At 61.1% G+C, this 21226-nt stretch overlaps 1 protein-coding gene across 1 annotated transcript in view; it reads right to left on the reverse strand.

Annotated features, from left to right (window-relative positions):
• NOL4L (nucleolar protein 4 like) overlaps positions 1-20673 on the reverse strand; it is a 130232-nt gene extending 109559 nt beyond the window's left edge. The window contains exon 1 of the mRNA XM_040638153.1: positions 20353-20673. Within this exon, the coding sequence (XP_040494087.1) occupies positions 20353-20673 (321 nt within the window). The remainder of the gene's footprint in view (positions 1-20352) is intronic.
• Between the last annotated feature and the right edge of the window lie 553 nt (positions 20674-21226).

Here is a 21226-nt window from a genome sequence, read left to right on the forward strand (position 1 = left end):
AGTCCGGGGAGATCTCTCTGGAGGCCAGGCCCAGCGGGGGGAGGGGGCGGAGTGTACCTGGCCTGGCATCCGAGGCCCCCCAGGCAGAAGCCACCTGTCCCAAATCCCTGCCCCACCTCAACCTGCCACAGCGGCAGGGTTACTGCCTTTGTCCAGGACCACACACCTCGAAGTCTCGGCCCCTGAGCAGACCAGTCCTTGGTGCTCTGCTCCTGCGCTCACACCTTCCCCACCACGCTGCCCTCCCCGTGCTGCCCAGTGGTCCCCTGTCCCACTCAGATCCTCCCTCCTCGGAGCCCTTCCTGACTGCTCCAAACCACGGGCAGCCCTTCGATCTGCTTTTCTTGCCCTCTCCTGTGTGCTCCTGAGGCCTGAGGAAGGGAGGGAAGCAAGGGAGGCAGGGGGCCGAAGGAAGAAAAGGGGGAAGCAGAGAGAGGGAAAGGAGCTCCACCTTTATTCGCGCCTACAGGTCCTACCTAGCCCAGGCACCTGACCACACGGTATCCCCACGGTATTCCTTCACTTAGAGGAGAGCAAAAGGAAGCTGGGCTCGGCGAGACTAAGCCTAAGGGCCCGAGGCCCAGCTGGGCTTCTCCTGCTGCCCGGACACTAAGGTGGCACAACAGGGTCTCCAAGGGCCGCCACCGGGCTTACATTCCTTGCTTTCTCTCACAGAAGCCAGCACAGACCCCGGGCAGTGGCAGCGGGGACAAGAAGAGCAGTAGTAACACTACCTGCTGATAACGAGCACCATTTAGGTGCCGGCCCCCAAACCCACACAATCCTACAGTTCAAGACAGGGAGACTCTCGCCCAGAGAGGCAGAGCAACTTACCCAAGGTCACACAGCTACAAAGGATCTGAACCTTGTGACTGGAAGGCCCAGGATGTCCCAGAGCCCAGGACATCGCTGGGTCTCCTGGCTGAGGTGGCAACAGCTGCAGGCAGCTGTAGCCCCAATTCTGGCCGCCAGGCCCCGAGCCTGTCCCCAGTGGCTACCCGCTAATTAGCCAGGTGGCTTCTGCTTGCTCAGTGGCTGCTGTGCATAATTCTCCCAGGGAAGGCCAAGCTTGCAGGAGCAGGAAAGGTAATTGCTAATTTGTACAAGAGGAGACAAAGGGGACAAAGGCGCCCGTGGCTGCCCCTGCACAGCCTGAGCTGGGCTACCCACCGCCTGCCACTCACCACCCACCATGACAGGCTCCCTGGACGTGTCTGTCCGCAGAACACATCCACACAGTGTCCGGCCGGTCTAGGCCCCTGGGCCACACCCCGGGAAGAGCCAAAGAGAGCATGTACGTGGCCCCCGGCCTCCTTTCCAGTCCTGCAGGGAGGGGGTGGATGCGGAGCTCGGTGACTTCAAAACGAGTGACCCCTGTAAGGGTTCTGTCACTATCTGGGCACTCTGTACCGCTGCACACAGAACCTCACAACAGCTTCAGGGTGATGCTGTGCTCAGCCCCATTTCCAGGTGAGAAAACTGATGCCCTGGGAGCAGAAGTGACTGCCCAAGGTCACCTCGCTAGGAGGCGTGGCAGCCAGGACAGGCGCTCTGCTGTGCTCTCAGCTGAGACCGTCCGGTCCGCATCTCCCATTTTGCAGAAGAAACTGAGGGCTGGAGGCTCCGTTACAGAAACAGTCTGGGCTTTGGAGTCCCAGCTCTGCCCTCATGGCCTGTGTGCTTCAGGACATAACCTCGGGACATGCCTCAGTTTCTCTGTCTAGAAAATGGGCCTAGAAACCCCTGAATTGTGTGGGCCCTGAGGAAAGGCACTGGGGCCTTAAAGGTGCTCGCTACAGATGGGCTCCCTGACCTCTCCTTCCAAGGGTCGCGCGGTGCACAGTGGGCTGGGGCCAGGTGGGGCTAGAACCCAGGGCCCCAGGCCCCAGGTGATGAGGGGGGAGGCTGGAGCAACTGAGGAGCAGAGCCTGGTGGCAGGGTCCCTGTCGAGGGCTAGGCGGCCAGCTTGCGGCCAGGAAGGTGGGCCGAAAGAAGGGGCCCCTCACAGAGCCTGCCCTCTGGGAGGACCGGCCTGGGCGGCAGCTAGGTCAGGCAGACCCAGTCCAAATCCTGGCCTCCCATGCCGGCAGGGCACGCACTCTCCACAGCTCAGCTTCCTCATTCGTGATGCTACCTCCCGCCCCCCAGAGCTGTCCTGAGGCTCGGTGGCTGATCAGGACGGGGAAGGCACCCCGTCGGGCTGCTGGAAGACCAGTCTGGGGACCCAGCCCTCCCTGCCTGGCGAGGCCAGACACCGGATGGGCAGACAGGCCGAGTGGACCATCACATGAGCTCAGGCCTCTTCCTCTTCTTGAGGACCCCAGACTCCGCCTGCCTGTGGCCTGAGCTTCCCCACACTCTGGGCCTTTCCACATCCTTACAACAGACCTCCTGACCCACCATGCCATGCCTTACAAAACCTGCTCGGGGACCACAAATCTGAAAGTTGCTATTTTTTCATGGTGCCAGTGATATGTATGCACGTATCCATGCGCGCTCACCGTCAGGGGTGGCAGGCTCTGGACGATCTCCACTTCCCTGGATTCCCAGCGTTCCCCGGGCCAGGAGACCCACATCGTAGCCTTCTAGTGGCCCCGCCTCATGGTGACCCTGGGCAAGTCACTCACCCCCTCTACGCCTCAGTTTACCCCTTTGTAAGTTGGGGCTATTATTTCCACCCCCTCTTCCTCATGGAGTTCTTAGTAGACTCAAGTGGTGTGACAGATTTCAACAAGGGTGAAAATAGTTCAAAGTCATACAAATGTCAAGTTCTGGTTTTAAACATTTACTGAGCTCCTCCTACAGGCAGGCACGGAGCCGGGCACTTACACACATGCTCTGTGGCATGTTTCCTGTATCCCAGCCCATCAACCCTGTCGGACAAGCATCATATCCCCATTCTGTAGATGAGGACATTGAGGTTCAGATTTGCCTAAGGTCCCGTAGCCAGAAAGTGGTGGGCCCAGGATTTGAATCCAGGGCCATCTGAGAGTCAGCCACATGGAGTGAGGAGTCAAGACTACGGTACTCTCTTTTCCAAGCCCTCATGGGTCTTAAAATCCACCCTACAGGTCAAACAAACAGGTACCAGGACCCCTGCGGGCATCACTAACTCTCACTGGGATTGGCTATGAGAGCTCAGAAGTAATTTTGTTCTGGGTCCTGAGGTCCTGAGGGATAAACTGTAGTCTTTTGATTCCCAAATACAAGGAGTGGGGGGAGCCGGGGACACTGGCCTTCTTGCTGTTCCTCAAAACCAACTGATGTACTCCTGCCTCGGGGCCTTTGCACTTACTGTTCCCTCTACCTGGAACGCTTTTCCCCCAGATACCTGCATAACTTGTTCCCACACCTCTTTCAGGGCTTTGCTCAGAATGTCACTTACTCAGTGAGGCCCTCTCTGACACCCTGATTAAAATCCCAATACCTCCCTCCCCAGCACCTCTGATTCCCCTTGCTCTGCCTGATTTTTCTCTACCGCGCTTAGCAGCATCTGACAAGCTGCGGTGCGTTCCTTGTTTATTATGTAGTGTCAACCCCCACTCAAATGTAAGCTCTCTGAGAGCAGAGATTTCCCTTTGTGTGTCCAGAGCATGGCACCGCGCCTGACAGCGGAGTCGCAGACAGTTGGACAACTGAATAAAACTGAGGATCAGAGAGGGACAGCACTGGGCCCAGGCCGCACAGGGAGCACAGAGGTAATATCTGTGCCCAGGCCTTCTGCTCCCAGCCCTCACCTTCTGTCCCCTCTCTTTTGGCATGGGACTGGCTCAGGTTTGCTCGGACTGGGGATGCAGAGGCATGGGGGCATGGGAGTCAACCGTGGGTGGGAGAAGAAAAGCCCCTCCCCTGGGGCTTCTGTAGGGGAAGCAGCAAGGTGTCCATCCAGGAGCCCCTGGCTCCCTGCCTGCCCCTTCCCCATCTCAGGTCCCAGGGGCAGAACTCAGAATAGAACCTTCTTTTCTTTCTTGTCTCCTGATTTATGGAATGGGGTCTCCCCCTGGAAACATCAACTTCTACGGTGAAGCTGCTGGCTCCCTGCCTTTCCAGGGGCGGCTTTGGGGGACAGTTCTCCCTTTTCATATACGAGGTGCTGGGGCAGAGGAGCGAGGGCACCGTTTGCTCAAGCTTCTGGAGTGAAGCCAGACCTTAAGCCCCGCTCAGGCAAGTCAGGCCTGGGCACCTTTCCCTGGACTGGGCCCCGTGCTGGGTGCTGGGTCCGGGTCCAGGGAGCTGCGTGCAGCGAAGGGAGGGAGCTGCCTGCTGGAGGTAGCAGGTAGCCATAGCTGGGAGCAGCTGCTGGTCAGCTAGCCTGCCCGGCCTCACATCCGGGTGACGCCCTTTGCTCACAGTGGGCCCCAGGCGAGTTGCATAAGATCGGTGCCTCGCAGGGCTGTTTCGGGAGCCCAGTGTGCAAACACACAGGAAGCACTTCGAGCGTGCCGGCACCTAGGGGGCACTCAATACATGTGGGCCGACACACCTCCAAGCACACTGTCCGGTCTGGTCCTCATTACCGCTCTCCCCACCGTCACCATAACTGCCACCATCCCCAGCACGACTGGCGCTGCCACCATCACTGTCCTGTAGCCTTCGGCCCCCAGGATGCACCCAGAGCTCTAGCAGGGCAGGAACCACATCTGTGGGGCTCACCGCTGTACCCCAGGAGGCTCTCTCCAAGTTGTTGAATGAATAAATGAGTGAATGAGTGAATGAATAATGAATTGGCTTTTACTGAGAACCAAGCGGCTGATGCAAGGAGGAGGAGACAGAGCCATTCCTTCAGCCCCTCGCCAGACCTCCCCCTTATTTCTGTAGCTTCTGCTCCCATTTGGCCTATTGTGCCCCCCTGGGCCTCAGCCTCCAGTCTCTGCTCTGCACACACCAGACCAGATTCAGCTCCCTAAACGCCTCCCTCCCCAGAGCCCCCTGCTCTGCAGTACTCAATAGCTCCCACTGCCTGCGACCTGGCCTTCTGGGGCCCCATTAAGGGACCGACCACCAAGCTACATCTCCCAGCCCCAGCCCTCCCTTCAAACGAGCGTCTCTTCCCCTCTTCCCACAGCTGTGTCTCTGCCTCACCTGGGCTTCTCAACATGGCCAGGAGTGAGCCCCAAAGTCTCTGTGACCGCCTGCCGACCCTGCCAACCTCTTCTGGCTCGCTCAGCCCTCGGACTGGGCGGTGGCTCAGACAGTCCTGGAGGGGACCCTGACCATTGAGCCAACCCTCACGTCAGCCCCACCACAGCCCTGGTCCTTCCATTCTGCAGAGGAGGAAACTGAGGCACAAGAAGAATGAAAAGGTCTGGGACATTTGGTTAACAAATATTTACTGAGTGCTGACTAGGCGCTAGGTGCTAAACACGCGGCAGTGAGCAAGACAGCCGGCATCCCTGTCCCCGCGGAGCCCAAGAGGACACACACAAACACACCACCGGTCGGCTGCTAATAAAGGCTCCAGGGGCGCCTGGGCGCCTCAGTCGGTTCAGGGGCCAACTCTTGATTGCAGCTCCGGTCCTGATCTCAGGGTCCAGAGATCCAGCCGCATTGGGCTCGAGGCTCAGCAGGGAGTCTGCTTGACTCTCTCCCATAGGTCCCAGCCCAGCACCTGGCTCCCTGTTCAGTGGGGAATCTGCCTCTCGCTCTCCCTGCTGCTCCCCCTGCTTGTGCTCTCTCTCTCTGTCAAATAAATAAATAAAATATTTAAAAAAATAAAAATAAACAAATAAATGAACAAATAAATAAATAAAAAGCCTCCAAAGTTAGGGGAAAGGGCCAAGAACATGGGGATGAAAAGCATTTTGAAAAGGCAGTCAGGGGGTGCCTGGGTGGCTCAGTCAGTTAAGCATCTGCCTTTGGCTCAGGTCATGATCTCTGGGTCCTGGGATCGAGCCTCACATGGGGCTCCCTGCTCAGCGGGGAGTCTGCGTCTCTCTCTCTCTCTCTCTCTCTCCCCCTCTGCCCCTCCTCCTTGCTCGTTCTTGCTTTCAAATAAATAAATAAAATCTTTTAAAAAAGAAAGAAAGAAAGAAAGAAAGAAAGAAAGAAAGAAAGAAAGAAAAAAGGCAGTCAGGGAGGGCCTCACTGAGGAGGTGGCGTTGTAGCAGGGCCCAGCGAGGGCTGGGGGAGCAGCCTGGAGGACAGTGTGGCTGAAGACAGGGAGCAGGAGTCCAGAAGGTGGAGAGAGGGGCCAGAGCTGGGCCTTGTGGGCCTTGGTGTCTTTTGCTCAGAGGCTGATGGGGACCCACAAGAAGGTTTTGGGCAGAGAGGGAACATGGTCAGGTTTGCCTTTTTAATACAGCAGTTTGGCTGCTGTGTGAAGAGGGAGGAAGTACGAGGAAGGACAATGAGCTTTTGCCAGGGAGGAGGTGACTGGGGTGGGGGGTAGCAAAGGTCCTGCACACCCCACACCCCTCAGAGTTGACTTCCCCGGGACAGGGGGACCCAGAGGAGCCAGATGTTGGGGACGGCAGGGCTAGTTTGGGGACGCCAGGCAGAAGCAGCCCCCTTAAGCTCAGCAAGCCTGGCACAACAGGGGCAGGGGCCTGGCTGCCTGAGCAGACCAGCTGCATGGCACGTCAGGCCCTGGGCTGCCCCCAGCTACCGGGAGGGTGAAGATCAAGTCTGTCCTGTTCACCCCTCCCAGCACATAGTAGGTGCTTAGTGACTCTTGCTGGAATGAATGAACAGGGCCTGGTGCAAAGCAGGTGCCGATCCGTTTGCTGAATGAGTCCGTGAATGAATGCATTGCCTGCCGCCCTGTGCTGCTCGCCGGGCCTTCTCAGGTTAGTCCGAGTTCCTTAAAATAATTGCAGCTGCCGCGGATCACAGCGCTCTAGCGTGCGCCAGGCCCCAGGCTCAGCCTCTGAAGTTGCACCCCACACTCCACACAGCAGGTTCCACTGCGACGCCCGTTTTACAGAGGAGGAAACCGAGGCCGAGCGAGGCTAATTAATTTCCCCAAGGTCCCTGGGCTACTAAGCGGCAGAGCTAGGACTGGCACCCAGGCCTGGGTTAGTCTCAGCTCGACAGCGATGCCTCCGGAACTGGGGTCTTCTGCATTCAGAAGACCATTCGCTCCACTGCAGACCCACTGGGGGCAGGGACCCGCATGTGGGGTCCCGCGTGAACAAGCCCAGGGCTCTGTGGCGCCCGCAGGGCTGCCCTGGCGCCTCACCACAGTCCGAACCACATCCTGATAAGGAAACCGAGGCGAGGAGCCGGGCACTTCTTCAGGAACGGCAGGGCTGAGAAGTGGCTGAGGAGGGCTCCGAATCCCCATCTTCGGAGCCTGGACAAGGGCTCTCTCCACAGCTACCCTCGTCCCTCCTGTCCCCACCGCCACTTGGTGTCCCCAGCACAGGAGCGGCGGATCGAGTCCCCCCAGACCCCAGTCCCCAGACTGGACGAGGCAGCGGCCAGCTCCTGACGGCCAGTCGATGTCAGAACCACCCCCCCATAGCAGGCCTGTCTGGAGATCCGGGGCCATCGGGCTGACCTCCCCCCTCGGCCTCTTGCCTCAACCGTGAAAACTGAGCCTCAGAACCCGCATGGGCAGCTGGGCGTTGAAACCACACGCACGGTACACACGGCCACGCAGGTGCAGCGCTGACCCCCGCAAAGCGGCGGCTGCAGCGAGCATCACTGCTCACTGAGCGCTCGGCCACGGGCCTCTGCTGGGCGTGAGGCGACCGTCCCGAGAAGCAGGCCCGAATATTACCCCGGTTTAGATGTAGAAACTCAGACCCGGAGACATTGAGTAACTTGTCCACGTCAGTGAGGACACAGGGGATTCAGGATTCAAACCCAGGCAGCCCAGCTCACAGCCAATTGTATCGGACGGGCCACCTAAGGCCGGGACCCCCTCCAGGTGGAGGGGGACGGGGTGGGCTGGGCATTTCACCCCCTTGCTGGCTGCTGTGTTGTTGTTGCTCTGAGTCCTGTGCGCGCACTGCCTTGAAAAACATGCTTCTCTTGTGCTCCTTTGTCCACAGCACCCTTTCCCCTTCCCGGGAGCTCCCAGCCCCTCATCTCCCATCTCTCCATCTCCCAAGAGCCCTCCCTAGCTCCTCCCCAATCCCCAGGGTACCCCTCCTTGCCTTGACGCCCCTCAGCGCCACCCGGATGAGGCACCGGCCCCCCGCTCAGGGCTGCTGGCGGCTGGCTGTGACGCTGGTGCTGACGGGGACAGGGCTCCCCGTGGCTGCCCAGCTGGCTGTGAGGCCCCAGGTCACCGCCTGGTCCCCCCTGAACCAAAGACTTCCTCGGTGACCCCGAGGGTCAACCCTACCAGTAGATCCCATTTGCACCTTAGTGTGTCCCAGGGTCCACACACTCTGCTAGAGAGACGCGTGCCTGCCTCTCCAGTCTGGGAGAGGCACTGTCCAAGCCTGTGTAATACGACAGGGGACCCCGGGATCTGACACTTGCTGTCAGGACAGGTGATACAGGGAGCTGAGGACACGACACTTCTCCACTGTACGGACTCACGTCCCTGCTCTGCCTCTTAGCAGCTGTGTGGCCTCGGGCACGGTACCCAACCTCTCTGAGCCCCGACATCCTCATCAGCAAGATGAGGACTGCAAAGGTAGTCATGTTGGGACAATCACAGGGTGTCCCGTGCGTAAAGTGCTAACAGTGCCTGGCTCTCCGTAGGCACCCCACAAGTACTAGCTGTGTCATGACTGTCATTGTTTTTGCTCAGTAGCGGGCACTCGCTGCGTACTCTATGTATTTCAAATGACCCCCACAACCCTCAAAGGGTGTGGGTATTACCATCCCCATTTTACAGATGTGGAAACAGAGGCTCCGAGAGGAGGTGGAGCTGCGTCCGAGGTCGCACAGCTGGATGATAAGGCAGGATTTAAACGCAGGGCTCTCTGGCCCAGGGAGCATGCCCACTCTTAGCCCCAAAATGGGCAGCCTGGACCCTGGGAAGCCCACTGCCCCCCTCCTTCCCCGAGAGCCAACTTCTGGCTGGACCAGCGGGACTTCTGGCCTCTACATCCCACCTGCTTCAGTTGGCAGTGCCTTCCCTCTGCCCCTGGCTTCTATCAGGGCCTTCTCTCATCCAGCTCTGGGGCTGGGGGTCTGCCAATCCTCGGGGGGCAAGCCAGCAGACCACCCCCGCTGCCGGAAGTCTTCCCTTCCGGTTTCCCTGCACACACTCCTGTTGCACTCCCTTCTAGCTCTGGCCACTGGCCCTCCGGTACCTCTCTGCTCCGGCAGGCGCCCCCCGGCCCCTCCCAGGCCCCCCCTCCCAGATCGAACTGCCACGGGCCGGGCCGCACTGCGGGTGCAAGAGACAAAAGCTCCTGTTTCCTGTGCTGAGTACCTGACGTGGAGCCTCTCTTCACCTTCCCAGCAGCAGCCCTGTGAGATGGGTAATACCACCGGGCCCATTTTACAGAGGAGGAAACTGAGGATCCAAGAGGGGAAGCAACTTGTTTCAAGGTCCTCCAGCCGGTGAGTCGCAGCGCTCCGTTCAAACCTGGGGCCAGTCTGTGCTCCGAAGCCGGGCTCAGCGGCACTGCTCCGCGCGGCCTCATCACAGACTCGAGGGTTATCGGTTCAGTCACAACCAGAATCGTCATTATAGCCCCCTTTCACGGAGGGCTTCGCGATGCCCACACCCTGCCACGGCTGCCGCCATACCGTACAGCGTAGTGTAGAAGCGAGATGTCTGTGAAGCCACAGCTGCCATCACCCCCATTTTACAGATGAAACAACTGAGGCTCAGAGAGGGGAAGTGAGTTGCCGAAGACGACCCAGCAATGAACGGCAGAGCCTGGACTCAGCTGCTGCCTCCACATTCCCCACTCCTCCTCTGACTTGCAGGGGCTCACAGTCAACACAAAACCCTTTGTCCCCAGGTGCTCCTGTCCCAACTCCGGATCTCCCAGACAGGCTTCATCCCCCATGGGGCTTCCCAGAAGGAGCTCTCTGAGCCGAACACCACCCCCCCCCAGGCTTTCCTGTCGCCCCACAAAGTGCTTCTTCGCTGCCCTTGAGAGGTTGATGGCTCTCTGGTTTGGGGATCTTTGCACTGCGGAGAGGGGGGCCTCTAAGGCCCCTACTCTGTGGCCTGCCTGTCAGGCTTGGTTTTCGGGCATCTTCCCAGCTACCCATAGGGTGTGGGTTATCACCACTTATACACAAGGGGTCGAGGGATTCGAGCAGACAAGCCATTCACCCAGAACCGGAAGCTGGTGGCAGCACTGGGGTCCAAACGCAGGTCTACTGTCGGCCGTGCTCCTCTCCTTCTTCCCTGGTTTTGTTCTACCCAGTAGAGAGCCCCTCCGCCTGGGCAGACCGCTCTCCACACCCCAACAAACATGACCATCCCACTGTTTAAGCATTTCACGTGATTCTGTCCCTTGGTTTTCCCAACAAGCCTGTTGGAGAGGGACCATCACCAGACCCATTTTTCAGATGAAGAAACCGCAGCACGAGGTGCTGACTTAGCTGGGTGCCCACACAGGCTGTGCCTTGGTTTGCCAACCTGTAGAATGGGGTCATAACAGCTTCCGCCCAGGGGGGCTGAGGACCACACAGGACTGTGGAAGCCAGGGCCTCCTGGAGACACGCCCTCAGGACGCTCGGAGACGAGGCCCCGAGTGCACTTTTCTCCACCCGCCAGCATCCAGTCAGGGCCCGGCCTGCCAAAGGAAGGGCCCCATGTCTCCTTGAACATTTCCTCAGCCCGGGGATGCCGGGATGCCGAGAAAACGATGAGTCATCCACCCAAGCATAGGCCTCCCAGGAGCCTGCAGTCGGGTCCCAGCCGGGGCACGGAAGGTTCCAGGCGGGGAAGGTGGCCCCGTGGACACGATGACTCCGGAACCCGGAGTCACCAGCTCTCCACAGCCCCCCACTGCCACATGCTACTGGCCTTAAGGACAGCTCTTAGACTCTGCCCACAGGCCCTTGCCCCTGCCCCCCAGATCTGTACATCTGTCAACATTCCTGGTGGCCTAACCTCCCCTCCTTCCACCCAAGAAAACTGAGTCAACCCTGACCCTCGAACATCATTCTCCCCCCACACCTCCCCGGTCACCCTGTCCCAGTCCGTTGTCCTACGAGGAAGGCAGCTCCCCTTCTTCCTCCCAAGCTGGCCTTCTCTCTCTGCACCTTGCAATTCCTTTACCTCCTGTTTCTCCTTCATGGACTGTCTTCCTCTTGCCCAGTGTTCTGAGAGTTCCTTCTAGAACCCAAATCTGACCTTATCTCCCTCCAGTAAAAACCCTCCTGTGGACTCCTTGCTTTCCTCATGATGACACAAGGGGAGATAAGGACACACTAGTTCCTCCAAGTGGCTTTCCAGATCCTTCTCTTCCATCTGGCGCCAACGGATTTCACCAGCTCATCCTCTCAGGACCCCACAGCAGTTCTTGACCTGATCTACCCATCCCCACCCCATTTGAAATGTTCTGCAGAACATCCCTCCTCGGAGAAGTGGCCCCGGTTACCATCATGCATAACCTGTGCTAACCTGTGAAAACCCGTCCCACCTCCGAGCTCCTGCTCTCATTCCCACCCCCTGGAATGAGCTTCCCCATGTTTTGCTCTCACTGAAAAATTTGGTCGGGCCCTCAAGGTCCAGCTCAAATGTCGTCTTCCTGAGGACTCCCTGGATACTGCTGGGCAGGAGGAATGGTTTGGACCTGGGGCTCCTGAGGCCGTCCGAGCACAGAAGTGGACGGGCCGTTCTCAGACTCCTCTCTGAGGCATATGCTGCTCCCCAAATTGGGGGGTCCCTTCGGGGCAGCAGCTAGTCTATGTCCTGCGGACACAGCAATGGACAAAACAGACTGTTCTGCCCTGGCAGAGCTCACCGACTTATGGGGAGACAGATTATAAAGTTATAAACTAAAAAACATACATAATATCAGGGGGTAATAAGAGCTAGAGAAAAAAATTACATAGAAGGGGGGGTGAGAAGGGTCCAAGGGACCTAAAATGGTCCTGACTGGGTGATCCAGGAGGGGCTCTCTGAGGAGGTGACATTTGAGCAAAGACCCAAAAGAGGAGAGGAACCAGCCATGTAGAGATCTGGGGCAAGGGCCCTGGGGCAAGGGCCCTGGGGCAGAATTGTGTTTGGTAGTTTTTAGAATAGCAAAGAGGTCAGTGTGGCTGAGACCACAAGTGGGCAGGGGGAGGGCGGAGTGAGGTGAGGGCAGCAGGCAGTTGGGACAGGCCGCGCCAGGCCGCGGAGGCTTCAGGAAAGGCTTGCTCTTGCCTTAAGTGAGACGGGGGTCTTGGAGGGTTCTGAGCAGAGGCAGGTGAGAATTTGGTTTGTTTTCTGCAAAGTTTTCTCTGGTGTGTGAGTTGGAAGGGATTACAGGGGGGCCAGAGTGGGCACAGTGGGGTGGCTGGAAGGGGTGGAGGTGGTGAGAAGGTGAAATTTGAGATGTATTTTCAAGGTCAAACCAACAGTACTTGCAAACAGCTGGATGGGGACAAGGAGCTCTAAGAGGAGACAGTTAACAGGACTCCCAGGTGTGGCCACCAGGGACAGGATGGGGCTGCTGGGATGGGAACGCTGGGAGAGTAAATGAGGGCGAGTGACCTGCCTGTTCACACCCAGCTCTGGTGCTCTCTGGGACCTTGAGCGAGCTCCCTCTGTTCTCAGCCTTAGTTTCCCCCCTTCCCGGGGCTGGCCTAGAGGACCGGATGCTGAGGGAGTGGATGACTTTGTGGGGAGAGGACAGGCCCAGCCTCCCAGCTGCTTTGTCTCCCCACCCCTGCAGCCTGCCCAGGTTGGGTCGGGGTCTGGAGCTGCCGTTGAGGTGAGGGGGAAAGATGGGGGGGACATCTGTCTCCCACCAGGCTGGGTCTTGGGCAGGTAAAGGGCCGCCTTGAGCTCTGAGAAGCTCTTGTGGCGTGCCCCAGATGAGGGGACCCCATACGCTTGGGGTGGGGAGGTGCAGAGAGCTAGGGCCCTGTGGACCCCCGCCCCCACGCCCTGCAGCACAGAAGGTCAGACAGCTACGGAGCCCAAGCCCTGCCACTTCCTCGCTGTGGGACTCAGGTAGGTCCCCTGGCCTCCCTGATGCCAAGTTCTCATCTACCTCACAGAATCTCGGGGATATTAAGTGAAATAAAGTGTCCAGCACACGGCAGGGGCTAGAAAACACGGGAGACGGGCTCAGGCCCCTGACCTCGGAAGCCAGTCATTAAAGCAGCCTGTGTTCAAAGATCCCAGAGCCCAGAACTTGAGCTCCGGGCCAGGGACCGGAGCAGGGGTGGGGATGAGGGGGCAGAAAGGAGAAGGGAGAAGGCCTCCAGGATGCTCATCCTACTACCTTTCTACCTGCTGGATGCCTACAGGCCTTGGCAGGGTCCCCAGCCTCACCCCTCCAGCACCCCTCCTGGACTTCCAGGACCTGGCACCCAGCATCAGGAAGGGATTCAGAGGAGGGACCAAAAGAGCATTCCTCTGTAATAACTAGGGAAACTGAGGCTTGGAGCAGGGCAGGAGCAACCAGGGCAGAGAGACCCTGAGCTTTCAAGTCCCTGGCTCTGGAGGCTCAGGCCACACCTGAGCCCCTCATCAGGAGTCTTCTGATGTTCTGTGCAATTCAGGACAACACTAACCAGCCCCTAATGGCCCTGGAGACACAGAAACGACCCCAACACAAACCCTAAGGAACCAGCAGTTACTGCCCACCAGTAGGGACGTGGCTGGGTGCTTTCTTTCAGTATCTACCACAGCTTTCCTCGTCATCCCCATTCTCCGGATCAGGAAACTGAGGCTCGGTGAGATCACACAGCAGCTAACATTTCCTAGGACTTGCCCGTTCTTCAAGCTCTAAATCGCTTAATGCATCATCTTCATACCAGTGCTGTGAGGGAGACAGAATGATCAGCTGCATTTTTACAGACGAGCCAACTAAGGTCAAATTGGTGAAAGGGCAGAGCTGGTATTTGAACCCAGGGCCCCGTGTCTTGAAACCCCAAGTCCTTCCCCTCCCCTGTGTGTCAGGGTGGGCCAGGGGGAGAAAGTGGCCTCAGGAGTCCTCGTTCTAATAAGCTGCCCACCATGGCGGGCCCTCACCCAGCTCTCTTCTACTCCCTCTCCTGTTTAGGGGTCCAGGCCTGGCTTTGATACAAGTGAGCAGACAGAACCCCTCAAATGACAGCGGAGCTTTTCCAGTTTGCCCAGCCTCCTGGTAGTGGGGCTTTCAAGCCCATTTTCCAGATGAGGAAAGCAAGACGCAGAGAGGTCAGGCAGGATACTTGCCCAAGGTCACATGGCAAGGAAGTGGTTGAGTTGGGATCCATCGGTCTTGACCCCTCTCACTTCAAGTTCAGAGCCCTCTCTCCCAGAAGCCCCCCTCCATGGTGCTGGCTTTGGGCTCAGTGAGTGCCCTTGTACGGCAGGGAGTCAGGGAGGAGGAGGGGGAAGGCTAAAAACGAGGAGGTGCCTTAGCCACTGTCATGGAGGATGGGGACAGGGACAGGGACAAGGCACCACTTCTCACATCCACTGCCTCCCCGACACTTCACTTCCACAGCTGCTGAGGCTCCGAGGACAGAAGGGGCCACGGTGCCGGCTCGGGCTGCCTCTGCGATGACGAAGGACACCCCTGTCAGCCCTGCACTGCCAGACTGCTGGGGTTTCTTCAAGAGGATCTGGAATATGTGTGCACGCGCACACTCACACTCGTGGTCTGCCAATGCCCACGCCCCAGGTGCTTGCACATCTGCCAACACAGACGCCCGCGGTCACACACAGCCACAGGCATGGAGTCTCCCTCCACCGGCACACACGCACGCGCGCGCACACGCACACACACACTGCCCCAGGCACACAAGCATCCCTGGCCTGCACATGGACAAGCACATGCACACTCACGCCCACACAGTCACACTGCTGCACACACACACACACACACACACACACACAGCCTCGTGCACACACATGCTCTAGCCCGTGAGCACACGCGCCTATGCACGGTACTCGATCAATCCCACAGTCTCCAAGGTAAGAGCTGGTGTGGAGAAGTCCAAGCTTGCCTGAGGCTAGGTCAGGCTCTGGACCTTTGTCCCCGGGCAGCCACAGCCACAAGCTGCTCACCCCCAGGCTTCCCAGCCGCATTTTTAGGGTCCCGGATGGTCCTCCGGACTTTCAGACACTCCAGGACAAGAAGGCAGTCTTTGGGGCCATGCCAGGTTTTACCCAAGGAAGAAGGAGGTGTGCTGTCCCCACGGCCAGCAGAGAGTGACCTCGGTCCTGGCGGGGAGGCCCCAGGAAAGCAGAGCCTGATCCGCCAGCATCAGCCAGGCTCCAAAACACAGCCCCTCGAGTGCCCGAGACCACATTCGCCCAAATCACCGAGGCTTAATTGACAAAATAGTCCACTTCTGCCACTCATGAGAAATCCAAATGGGGCCCCTGCCAGATGTCACCGTCAACCTTCTCCTCAAAAGTCCCCCAGGACCCAGGACAACAGAGGTCCCCTCCCTTCTTCTCGCCCCGTACCCATCCTTATGAGCCCCAGTGAAGTCCCCTGACACCTCGCGCAGAGCCAATCCAGCCTTGAGCACCAGCCTGTGATCACGGACATCTTGAGCAAAGGGATTCTTGTAAACTAATTCAGATTAAGGTGTAATGGACTGAATGCTTGTCACGAAGGACCTATGCTTTCTAAGGGATTGGGCCGCAAGACCCCTCAGAAGGGGTCGGAACGGAGACGTGTCCAAGCAGTAGCCAAGCCCAGGGCCTGCCCCCGCCAGCAGCGAGGCCTAGTCCCACACTTCGCTAAGCCTCAGTTTACTCATGTGGAGGGTAGCGTGAATAGCAGCATTGACCTCTGGGGGATGGCGAGAATCTGACAAGTCGATATATGTTAACCCCTCGGCACAATGACAGGCACACGGTAGGTGACTCAGAAGCGGTCACTGTGGTGATAACTTGGAGAGAAGCAGGAAACATTGAGGAATTCAAGCGAAGGTCACAGCACACATTACACGGTGCTAAGTCAGAGGCCGTTTCCCGCCCCGACCGGTGGCCGCAGGTGCCAAAGGTTTTACACAAAAGCTCTGGGGAGAAAGACCGAAGACTGAGAAAATGCTCTCCACTAAATGAACGGTGTCTGCAAACTGGGAAAAGACCACCATTAGTCAATTTGGCCAGCAGAACACCTGGGGTCCGGCTCGCAAAAGCCTAATGTTGACACTGGGGTTTGGCAAGCTGGCGTCCCCCTCGGGGGATGGTGCTCTAATGGGGGGATTCACAGCCTGGGATGGGCCCACGACGCCCACGGTGGAGCACAGAAATCTGCATTCCAGTCCTGGCTCCCCACTAGCGGAAAGCACCTCTCTCGAGGCCTCAGTCTTCCCATCCGGAAGATGGTAGAATTGAGCTGAGAACATCTATCTGCAAGGAGGTCCTGGGAGTTGACAGATGGCCCGGGGCCCCGCCCCAGCCGTAACCTGTGGCCCTTGCAGGCCCTGGGTGGGGGTTGGGGGGTAGGGACAGCCCCACTCGAAGAGACCAGAGGAAAAGGAAAGAGGTTGGTTCACTTTGTGGCCAACGCTGGAGCGGAATCAGAGGGTCTTGCCTCCAAGGGGTTTGCTTCCCCTGCTTGGCAGTGCACAGAGGCCGGAGCAGGCCAAACACAAGAAATAATAAATCCTAACCAGGCTTTGCCCAGTCAGGAGGCCCCGGCTGGCTCTTGTCATAAAAAGATCTTATCCCCATGAGCACCCCGTGCCGCGGGTGGAGGACTCCGCCCTCCTCCCCTCAGCCCTCAGCCCTCAGCCCTCAGCCCTCCGCCTCCACTTCTATTTCCTGTGACAACCTGCAAACTGAAGACCAACTTGCCTCTCCCCCACGCCCAGGCTCCAGCTCGACCCCCGCCCCGCCCCGCCCCCGCCCGGGCCCCAGCTGCAGGAGGCCCCAGCAGAGTGTAATTCCCCGCGCCCTCCTCTCCGCCCTGGGCCCGTCCGGACAGATTAAGCCTTTGTCACACACACCCAGAAAAGCTCAGGGCCAGATGGGACGGGACAAGTGGTGTCAGATCATCGACCCGCGGCGGCCGGGACTAGGGAAGGGCCCGACCACAGCGCCGCATATGGCTGTGGGAGGAGGCAAGGGGGCCCGGGGAGGGGGCGGCCAGAGAACATCATGGAAGAGAGATGACACACCACGGCCACCCTTGGGGCCGCACAGCGCGCCAGGGGCCCTGGTTCAGCGGCTGGATGACCCAACGCCCACACCCCCTCTTCCCTGCAATCATTTTTGCTGCCCACCCTCCCCTGGCGGCTCCGAGGGCTTCTTATCACACCCTTAGCGAGGCCTGCCTCCCCCACCAGCTGGGTGCCCAGGAGCAGGCAGAGTCCCACTGGCCCCAGTACCGCGTCCCCGACACAAGGCCTGTGGGTGCTAAACAAGTGCGTCGGACAAAGGTTTACGGCCCGATGACCTTCACGAAAACCCACCCAGGACAAACTACCGGATGTCTCCCAACTGCCACCAGAGGCATGGCAACTTTGTGTGTGCGTGTGTGCATGTGTGTGCGTGTGCATGCGTGTGCGTGTGTGTAGGCCAGTGAAGGTAGGGGATGTCCTTTGCACCTTTCAAAGACGGTCCCATTCAGCCCCTCCCAGGAAGAGGCCATGGCCGGCCCAGAATTCCCAGCAGGATTTGTTCCTCTTAGATCAGTGGAAAGAAAAATGGAAATATAAAAATAATTACTGAGCCCCAGGAAGGTGCCTGGAGATGGGGGTGGCAGGACTCGGGGCAGCTCGGGCGGCTGGCTCCAGTGGGCTGGGCGAGTGGCAGGTATCTAACGGGCTCTCTGGGGACCAGCAGGCCAGGCAGGAAGGCATGGGGACTGGAGAAGTGGCTGTCGAAGGACGGCACGTCTGCTCTGTTGTGTTTGTCGTCCCCCTGGCAGCCTGGGCAGGGAGACCTGGTCCCCTTTCTCTGCCTCCCAGGCAGGTGGTCCCTTGGGGAAGGCTTATTATTGGTCTGGGAGCCAGGGTGGAGGCTTGTGAGGCCCCTGATGCCAGGGATAGGTGAGGCGGGTCAGCACGGGCCTCGTGAAAGATCTGAAGAGACCAGCTGGACTGGGAGGAGCTGGAACCCAGGCCTAGCACCCAATTTCTGCATGTGGCCTGGATGTGTGTGTGTGTGTGTGTGTGTGTGTGTGTGTACGTTCATGCTCGTTCTGCCATGCAAGCAGCGTTGCTAAGAGGGTAGAGGGACTGCCCCATGATGCCCACTCCCTAGGAGAGAGATGGACCCACACAGAGAACCAGTGAGCCAGCTGCCAAGTCTGAGGGTCACCTGCCTCCCAACTTCAGCAGTGGGTGGAGTGGGGGATCCTGCCTTCCACTATGTGGAAGGTTGAACCAAGACTCAGCTCCCTGGAGAGGGATAACCAGGCTGGGGCAGGAGGTGCTAACTGGCCTGGATGGCCGAGGGCACTGACCCAGGGGAGGGGTCACTGACCTCAAAGAAACCCACACTTAGATTGGGGACACTAGCCCAAGATGGGGGAGAACCCAAGGGGGTATGGAACTGGCAGGGTGGGGAAGACTGACCTAAGCTGGGGAGAGGCAATGGCCCTTACTCCCCGTATGGAAAAAGTGGGCACTGATTTGGGCTGGGGGAGGGGTCCCTGACTCGATCAGGGGAGGGGACAATAACCCAGACTCCCCGGGTTTGGGGGAGAGCACTGATTGGGACTGGGGGGGTGGGTGTCCCTGACTCAAGCGGGGTGGGCCACTGCTCCAGCCTCGACCTCCGGGAATCCGGCCCCGGCGCACCCCTTGGCCCGGCCCCATGCTCCGGGTCCGGCCGGAGGCGGCAGCGGCGCAGATGGGCTGCTGGCGGCCGCAGCGGCAGCGGCGCGGTTATCAGCGCTCCTCGCAGATGGGCCGCCCGCCCTCCGCGCTCACGGCTCCCCACTCCCCGCGGCCTGCAGCCCCGTCCCCTAGGCGCGGGGGGGGAGGCGCCTCCGGATCCGCTCCCTGGCTCCCGCCTCCCTCCCTCGCGGCCCCCTCACCCCGCGGGCCCGGGCCCGGGCGGCCGCCGGAGGGGGAGGGGGAGGGGACAAGTGCACTTTTCGTAACGACCGAATCAATTGTGTGTGAAGAGCCCGCTCCGGCCGGGGACTGGGCTGAGCGCGGGGCGGGCGGGCCGGACGGGGGAGGAGCACGGAGGGGGGAGCGGGGGAGCGAGGGAGGGAGGGAGGCCGGCGCGGGGCGGCCCCGCTCGCTCGCTCGGGCCGGGCGAGGCCGGGGAGGGAGCGAGGGGGGCTGGGAGGGAGGCCGGCCGGGCCGGGCCGGGCCGGGGGCTGAACGCACTAACGGAGGGTCTCCGCGACGGAAAGTTCAAAGCTCAGCAGCGCCCCGCGAGCAGCCGCCCCCCCCAGCCCCCACCCGCTGCAGAACAATGAGGTCCCGGCGGGGGAGCCGCGGGGCCCGCGCCGCACGCCCTCTCCAGGGCGCCCCGGGCCGGAGGGGACGCCCCCGCCCGGCCGCCCGCCTCCTCCCTCCTGGCGGCTGCGGTTCCCCGCCCCCTCCCCCACGCCACCCCGCCCGGACCGGGCCTGCCCCGGGGACGGGGGAGGGGAGGGGATGGATAGGTCAGGCCGCCCCCGTCCCGGGGAGGGGGGAGCTAGGGGCCCGGGGGGCGGAGGGGGCGCCCCACCCACCCGCGCGAGGCTGCTCCTGCGCCAGGCTGCGGCTCGGGCCGCCCCTCCCCGGGCCAGCCCCGGGTGGGGTCGGGGAGACAGTGCCCGGGCGGGCCCCCTCCCCTGGCGCTGGGGAGCCGAGTGGACTCCCCGTCCCGTGGCTGCCCCTGCCCCCCCTCCCGCGGCACCACCCTCCACACACATACACACAGACACACACACACACACACACACATATCAGACACACACACACAGACACACACACACACACACAGACACACACACACAGACACACACACACACACACCGCCCAGCCGGCCCGGGGGCGGGAGCGCGAGGCGCCCGGGACAGGCAGCCCCGGGGCGGGCAGGGGGGGAGGCTCGGGCTTCGGAGCAGCCGCCTGCTGGCTGGGGGAGGGGACGGGAGGACGGAACATGCTGGGGTGAGCTGCCCGGGACAGCCCGCCCGGCACGGCCACGGCCCGGGCAGCGGCGCAGAGGGGGGCAGGGACGCCCCGAACCCGGAGCGCTGCCTGGGCGGGCCGGGGCGGGCGGGTGAGCAGGGACGCGTGCGCCTCGGGCGGGCCAGACCCACGGACAACCTCGGGGACACACGTTCGGACACACATCCACACCCCCACACCCCGCCCCCGCCCTCCCCGAGCCCCGCGGCGGGACCGGCCCGCGGCCGCCGCGCGCGCACTCACCGAGCCCGTCTTGACCGGCACATACACCACTTGGCCCATCTTGGGTTCCCGGCCGCTGCCCAGGCGGAAGCCCTTGGAGCGCACCCAGAACTGGAACTTGCCTTTCTCGCCGGCCGCCGGGCCGCTGCCCGCGCCGGTCCCGCCGCCGCCCTGCAGGACCTCGGCGATCCGCTGGTATTTGCTGCGTGTCACCGTCTTGGTTTTGGCCGAGTCGCCGTAGGTGCGCAGGCACCAGTCCCGGAACTGGCGGCCCAGCTCCGAGTCCCCGGGGCTGCGCTCGCGCTCCCAGCCCCCGCGCAGCAGCAGCGTCGGCTTCGGCATCCTCCCGCCGCGCCCGGCGCCCTCGGGGGCGGGCCGGCCGCCGGGCCGCCCGGTGCCGGGACTGGGCTGGGCTGGGCCGGGCCGGGGCGCGCCGCGGCCCGGGCTGTCCCGCGGTGTGGCTCCGGCGCGGCTGCTTGATGGGCACGGGCGGCGGCCGGACGCGCGGGGCTGCGGCGCGCTCTGTCCTGCTCGGGCGGCGGCAGCGGCGGCGTTGGCGGCGGCGGCTCCGGCTCGCCTCCTGCTCCGCCTCCTCCTCCCCCCCGGCCGGGATGCGGGAGCGATGGAGGCAGCTCCGGGCCCGGAGGTGCAGAGGGGGCGGGCCGCCCCGCGGGCGGCCGGGGGAGGCGGGAGGCGGGGAGCGGCTCCGGGCGCGGGGAGAGAGACCGAGCCTGGGCGCGGGCGGCGGCGGCGGCTGTCAGCTCGCGCGGCTCATCCTGCTCCAGCTCAGGCTCCCGCCGCCGCTGCTCTTCCTCCTCCTCCTCCTCCCGCGCCCGCCTCCACCACGCCGCGGGATCCCACCTGTTAGAGCGTCGCAGCCTTCGCCGCCGTCCCC

This window comes from Ursus maritimus, unplaced genomic scaffold, assembly GCF_017311325.1.
Source record: "Ursus maritimus isolate PB19 unplaced genomic scaffold, ASM1731132v1 scaffold_22, whole genome shotgun sequence".
NCBI classification, from domain to species: Eukaryota; Metazoa; Chordata; class Mammalia; order Carnivora; family Ursidae; genus Ursus; species Ursus maritimus.